The 7,500-nt window shown below is 40.0% G+C and overlaps 2 protein-coding genes across 16 annotated transcripts in view; one reads left to right on the top strand and one right to left on the bottom strand.

Annotated features, from left to right (window-relative positions):
- The window catches only part of LOC127635186 (keratin-associated protein 5-1-like), a 505,876-nt gene that overhangs the window by 324,756 nt on the left and 173,620 nt on the right, over nucleotides 1-7,500 (bottom strand). For 3 of the 5 annotated variants that reach the window (XR_007969444.1, XR_007969442.1, XR_007969443.1), the window contains exon 2: nucleotides 7,116-7,240. Coding sequence is in view for 2 of the 5 variants with exons in the window: in XM_052115050.1 (XP_051971010.1) it covers nucleotides 4,682-5,611 (930 nt within the window). In the remaining 3 variants the exon portion in view is untranslated. Of the gene's footprint in view, nucleotides 1-4,595; nucleotides 6,946-7,115 lie in introns of those variants that run through there. The other 2 variants (XM_052115050.1, XM_052115051.1) reach the window with 2 other exon arrangements.
- Nucleotides 1-7,500, top strand: part of LOC127635170 (receptor-type tyrosine-protein phosphatase mu-like) — a 270,709-nt gene that overhangs the window by 245,293 nt on the left and 17,916 nt on the right. For all 11 annotated transcript variants that reach the window (XM_052115012.1, XM_052115014.1, XM_052115018.1 and 8 more), the window contains one exon: nucleotides 3,725-3,822. In XM_052115012.1, the coding sequence (XP_051970972.1) occupies nucleotides 3,725-3,822 (98 nt within the window). The remainder of the gene's footprint in view (nucleotides 1-3,724; nucleotides 3,823-7,500) is intronic.

The following is a 7,500-nucleotide window of genomic DNA, read 5'->3' on the forward strand; positions in this document are numbered from 1 at the left end:
TTTGTGCTGAAACTGCGTCTTCGAACAATTAATCATGTTTTGTGGTGGGGGGTAGGGGGGGACACTGGTACACAATAAATGGATTAGCTGCTGTGTGTTAAATCTGGCAGTGCAGCCCGCTATCCCGCTATCCCCCTGGAGGCCGCGTCTGATTGGTAGTTAATTGTTGCGAGAGTTTGTGCTGGACTGCGGTCTCGTTCAGGTAGAGTTCCAGCTGGTTTAGTGTCACAGCGAGCGCCGTAATTACTTGTTCATTGGCCGAGCACGTCCACAGAGATGCTCGCTGTCTGTAACGCCTCTGTTACATGTAACCCAACCGATGCCTGCACCGTGTGAGCAAACGACTGCAGTCATGCATTAATGCAGCACATCTGAAAATAAGCGCTCTGAGAAAACATTGAATGCATCTGCAGTCGTCTTATAAAATGGGAATCTTTTCTCTGTACACAATCCCAGAGGTCTCATTGAAACGATAAACGCATTAGTCCCTCTGCGCAATAACGGCGGCCTGACAGCAACGCTCCAGTCTTCCTCCTGCTGAGCACCAGAGGCCGTTACCGCGGTAATAGCTGTTGGCTGACTCCACTTACAGCTTAAGCACTGAGAGTATCAGCAGATTACTGCACATGTCAGAGCGCTCCTCCGTTCTCCTGATGCCGTCTGTACGGGAGATCCGAGTTATGATCAGGCATGTGTGTGTTTCTTATAGGAAATATTTGGTAAACAATAATACAACGAAAACTAAAGCTTTATCATTTGATCTATAGTTATTGATAGACAGACAGGCCTTAAGTAGGTTTGTTTACATTTGAATTTTTGAAAACTGGAGTTTGAGTTAGCGAGCATTCCGTTGGTCCGTTTAAACATTCCGTCAATGTAAGTCAATAGGATTTTTCACTTTTTTGATTGCCCGCTGTGCGAAAACCGTAAGTCGAAATGAAAATACCTAGCATGCTATTTCAGAACAGTTTGAAGGTCTGTGCCAAATTTGGTGGATGTAGCTTGAAAGCTCTTGGCGGAGTTAATGTAAACAATGTTGGTCTCGCTTTAGGAATTTAAAAAAATATATAAAAATAAAAAGCTAAACAAAGTTTGTAGAATAACAGTATGTTGACTTTGTCAAGACAACATAATTAAAGGCCTTTTTTGGGTTTGTTTACATTTGAATTTTTGACAGTTGGAGTTTGAATTAGCGAACATTCCGTTGGCCCATAAGAACATTCCCCCAATGGAAGTCAATAGGATTTTCTAAATATTTGATCGTCCGCTGTGCGGAAACCGTAAGTCCAATCAGTCCAAAAATACAAAGCTTAGTATTCCAGAACAGTCTGAAGGTCTGTGCCAAATTTGGTGGATGTAGCTTGAAAGCTCTTGGCGGAGTTAGTGTAAAATTGTTGGTCTCAGTTTAGGAATTTTGAAAAACATAAAAAGCTACAGAGTTTGTAGAATAACAGTATGTTGACTTTGTCAAGACAACATAATTAAAGGCCTTTTTTGGGTTTGTTTACATTTGAATTTTTGACAGTTGGAGTTTGAATTAGCGAACATTCCGTTGGCCCATAAGAACATTCCCCCAATGGAAGTCAATAGGATTTTCCAAATGTTTGATCATCTGTTGTGTGAAAACCGTAAGTTCAATCAGTTCGAAAATACCTAGCACGCTATTTCAGAACAGTCTGAAGGTCGGTGCCAAATTTGGTGGATGTAGCTTGAAAGCTCTTGGCGGAGTTAATGTAAAGAATGTCGGTCTGGGTTTTGGAACTTTGAAAACACCCCAGACTAAATTTGTAGAATAACAGTTTATTGGTTTGTCAAACTAACATACAAATAAAAATAGACCCAATGAGTCAGTTGTTGACACACAGTGAGAGTATAGAGCTATACATTGAATGTGGATATTATTGAGATATATTTCTGTGCATGTGTATCTACACTCCTGAACGAGATCAGTTCAACCAAGTGATTCATGAGGAAAAATATATTATTATATTTCTCGACTGAGTGTCGTCTGGTTTTGACAAATCCTGATTGAATTTGTCATGCTTACGAGATAATGAGAACTTTTACACCCACAAACTGCTCATGTGTTGAGTTTTGAGAGCTGCACGAGTGTGTGAATGAGTGTCAAATCTTGCTGATCCTATTTGTTTCCTGTTGGATGTAATTTATGTTCGTTTGGAGCAAACGCTTGATTTGCATGAGCTAATTAGCTTGTCAAAAGTCATTTCGGTATTTGCTTGTTGATTAAAAACAATGCTAATTAGAATTAATTAAACGTGTGATTTGAATTCCTCGCACCGCTCTGTTATTACTGGCTGCTGGCGCACACGTTGCTCTTATTAAGTTGATTTGGAGCTTTAATGGAAGCAGAGATGCACAAACTCGTTTCCCGCCATTTATGAACGAGCCGTTTGAAAATTTTAATTCCCGGATTTGAACTTCTATAATCCGATGATATGTGCTTGAATGTTATTGTGGATGTCTGTTTGTTTATTTTGTTGTAAACAAATTATTAAAAGCCAATTATTAAAGACAACAAACAATTTCCATGATGTCTTAATAATTTGGAGTTTAATTAGCACATTGTTGTTTCTTCACATTACAGAAATGGGAATTTTAGGTGGAATTTGTGCTTAATCATGTAAAAAATAATAATAATAATAATAATAATAATAATAATACAAAATAAATCTTTATCCATAATGTAATGTCTTATGCAAATTAAGCCTATTTTTAGGACCATTTAGATTTTTTTATGTTATTGTGACAAAAAAATAATTACTTTAGCAAACTTTAAGAATGTTCCGCAAAATCTACCATAATGTATAAATACTTGATAATTTAAATAATATTTAGTTATTTTTCACATCACAATAATGTGCTTAACTTTCATGTAAATAATGTATAAATAAATAAATGCATTATAAAATAAATATTTATGCGTAATATAAGGTATTATTACTTTATTATATTTTAAATTGTCATTTTTGGATCATTACGATTTTTATTGTCATTATTTTTGTTTTAATGTGACAAAAAACTTTTTTATATCAATATTTTAATACGGTTCAATAAATTCTACCATTATGTATAAATACTTGATAATTAAAAATAAATTATAAAAATCACAGTACAGTAATGCTTAATTTTCATGTAAATAACGTAAAAAATAAATAAATTATAAAAATAAATATTTATGCATCATGTATTATATTATTACTTTATTATATTTTAAATGTCAATAAAGCCTATTTTTGGGATCATTATGATTTTTATTGCCATTGTTTTTGTTTTAATGTGACAAAAATGACTTTATAGCAATATTTTATGATACTTAAACAAATTCTACCATTATGTATAAATTAAATACATTTAAATAAAATAAAATAAACAGTACAGTAATGCAACATTTTCATATAATGTAAAAAATAAATAAATAAATTACAAAATAAATATTTATTAATACTTTATTATATTTGTATATATTACTATATTATTTTAGTTTTAATGTGACCGTAAATACTTGACAATTAAATAAAATAAAATGTAATTATTGTAAAACACAGTACAATAATAAGAAAAGGTTGTATTAATTTGGAGGGAAATGTGCTCATTTAGTATGAAAATTATGTAAATTATGCAAAATAGCTCTTTATGCACAATCAAATGTATCATTTTTGGGGTGAAATATGACCTGGACGTCGTTTGACCGTTTGTTTCTCAGGTCCCATGCAGGAGACCATCTACGACTTCTGGAGGATGATTTGGCAGGAGAACACGGCAACCATCGTCATGGTTACAAACCTGGTAGAAGTCGGCCGGGTGAGTGAATGTTTATTCTCCCCGATCGCTCAACGCTGCCAGAATTAAACACAAACTCAGATTTATGGGTTTTATCGATTTTATTAAAGATGAAATAAAAGATCTCTCCAGACGTGACCGTAGCAAACATCTCTCAAAGGCCCGTGAAGCGCTTCAGGGAAGATCTAGAGAGCGATGAACAAAAGCATCTCAATTCTTCATGAGACAGAAGCCGACTGAGACACTGGAAACATCAGCGTAAGATCTGAACTTCAGCAGAATTCTCCCGTAGCGTCGGCTAAAAGCACAATCAGACAGACGCTGGCGTCCGGCCACTGCTGTGTTCACACGGTGTCATCTGCGATTGTACACGAGACGTGCGATTCGTCCCTGCGGACGGATGTATTCTTTGCCGAGTTCTGTCGAGTAGCCGAGAGAGTCACAACACTCCGTTCTCATCAACACACCATCTGCTCGTCCTCCTCGCTGATGAACTCTGGGAATTCTCACCGTCTTCACCATATTCACCGCAAGCTGCCGCGAGCCCGAACGCTGCTGTCTTCTGTCCAGACTGACACACTCACACACACACACACACACACACACGCACACACACACACTGAGATGTACACACACACACACACATACACACACACTCACAGACAACTCCAACAACAAGACAAACGGTCCTGATCCAAACACACACACACACTCACACACACACACACACACTGAGATATACACACACACACACACACACACACACTCAGACGACTCAATAACAAGATAACGGTCCTGATCCAAACACACACACACACTGATACACACACACACACACTGAGATATACACACACACACACACACACACTGAGATATATACTCACACACACACTGAGATATGCACACACACACACACACACACACACTGAGATATATACTCATACACACACTGAGATATACACACACGCACATACACACACACACACACTGAGATATATACACACACACACACTGAGATATACACACACGCACACACACACACACACACACTGAGATATATACTCACACACACACTGAGATATGCACACACGCACACTGATACACACACACACACTGAGATATACACACACGCACACACACACTGATACACACACACACACACTGAGATATACAGACACACACACACACACACACACACACACTGAGATATACACACACGCACACACACACTGATACACACACACACACACTGAGATATACAGACACACACACACACACACAAACACTGATACACACACACACACTGAGATATACAGACACACACACACACACTGATACACTGATACACACACTGATACACACTGAGATATACACACGCACACACACACACGCACACACTGAGATATATACACACACACACACACACTGAGATATACACACACGTACACACACACACACACTGATACACACACACACTGAGATATACATACACGCACACACACACACACTGATACACACACACACTGAGATATACACACACGCGCACACACTGATACACACACACACACACTGAGATATACACCCACGCACACACACACACTGATACACACATACACACTGAGATATACACACACACACTGATACACACACACACACACTGAGATATACACACACGCACACACACACACACACTGAGATATACACACACGCACACACACACTGATACACACACACACTGATACACACACACATACACTGATACACACACACACATACACTGATACACACACACACTCACACACACACACATACACTGATACACACACTCTCACACACACACACACACAAATTACTTGAGCAATACTTCAAGACAGTTTAAGAAATACTCACATATATGTATAAATATTTTACAGTTTAAATGATATATATATAGTCAGTATAAATGCAGAATATTATTGTTCTTATACAGTGTGTTATTCTGCATTATTATTATTCATGATACAGTGGTAAAAAGAAAAGGATTAAGTTATTTGAAAAATAAAATAACACAACCCAAGTCACGACCCACAACTCTTATTTTCTACATTTCTTTATAAACGCACAAATGTGTGTTACAACTCCGTTGCCATGACGATACAATGAACCCGGAATATTCCTTTAATTTATATTCTAAATAATCATTAGCTGCAGCCCTACTAGCAACCAACCAGGTCACCCTAGTAACCAACCGGCAATGTGCTAAAAAACAGTCACAGCACCGTAGCAACACCATGGCAACCGGTGAGGTTGCAATTAGACTGTGATAGAAGTAGGCCAGCAAGACCTTCAACGGAGACTAGAGACTACTTATATCACAATCTTATACATGCACCACAAGTCATTTGGCAGTGAGCTTCCAGAAGTGTCTCCTTTTTACTGCGATTGAATATGTAAATAAGTCATTACATGATTAATGCACACTCATTTAGGAGATGCTCTAATGATAATGAGGCGGGCGCCGATGGCATCATCCTGCCATTGTGTTTCCGGCCTGACGGCGGCCTTCAGGCGAAGACTGCACGACGTTTCCAGAGAGAAATATGCTCAGCCATTAGAGCACAATTATCCCGCCAATTAGAGCTGTCTTAATACACTTAAAGGAACGCACGCTAATGACGAGGAGCGAAAGAGAACGAGCTAAACTGATGACAAACAGATGAGACACTAAATGCACATGCTGTGATTGTGGCCACACTTGCTTTTGTAGTGCAAAATCATCAGTCTTTGATCTCGGAGTGAGATTCGCCTCTGATGAGTCGGTACATTTACATGGCGTTTTGCTTAAATGCCACATGAATGCTTTCAGACATTGATAATCAATACAGTCAGTGCTGTCAATCACAGGGGGCCTGGGTAGTTTTGCAAGTATTGACGCTGACTATCTCACCTGGAGTCATGAGTTTGAATCCAGGGCGAGCTGAGTGACTTAGCAACCAAATTGGCCCGGTTGCTAGGGAGGGTTGAGTCACATGGGGTAACCTCCTCGTGGTCGCTAAAAATGTGGTTCTTGCTCTCGGTGGGGCGTGTGGTGAGTGACTCCAGTCAGGTCTCCTTAGCAACCAAATTGGCCCGGTTGCTAGGGAGGGTAGAGTCACATGGGGTAACCTCCTCGTGGTCACTTTAATGTGGTTCTCGCTCTCCGTGGGGTGTGTGGTGAGTGACTCCAGTCAGGTCTCCTTAGCAACCAAATTGGCCCAGTTGCTAGGGAGGGTAGAGTCACATGGGGTAACCAAATTGGCCCGGTTGCTAGGGAGGGTAGAGTCACATGGGGTAACCTCCTCGTGGTCGCTATAATGTGGTTCTCGCGCTCGGTGGGGCGTGTGGTGAGTGACTCCAGTCAGGTCTCCTTAGCAACCAAATTGGCCCGGTTGCTAGGGAGGGTAGAGTCACATGGGGTAACCTCCTCGTGGTCGCTATAATGTGGTTCTTGCTCTCGGTGGGGCGTGTGGTGAGTTGTGCGTGGATGCCGCGGAGAATAGCATGAAGCCTCCACATGCGCTACGTCTCCATGGTAACGCGCTCAACGAGTCACGTAATAAGATGTGCGGATTGACGGTCTCAGACGCGGAGGCAACTGAGATTCGTCCTCCGCCACCCGGATTGAGGCGAGTCACTACACCACCACGAGGACTTGGAGGGCATTGGGAATTGGGCGTTCCA

Source organism: Xyrauchen texanus, chromosome 42, assembly GCF_025860055.1.
Source record: "Xyrauchen texanus isolate HMW12.3.18 chromosome 42, RBS_HiC_50CHRs, whole genome shotgun sequence".
In the NCBI taxonomy this organism is placed as follows: Eukaryota; Metazoa; Chordata; class Actinopteri; order Cypriniformes; family Catostomidae; genus Xyrauchen; species Xyrauchen texanus.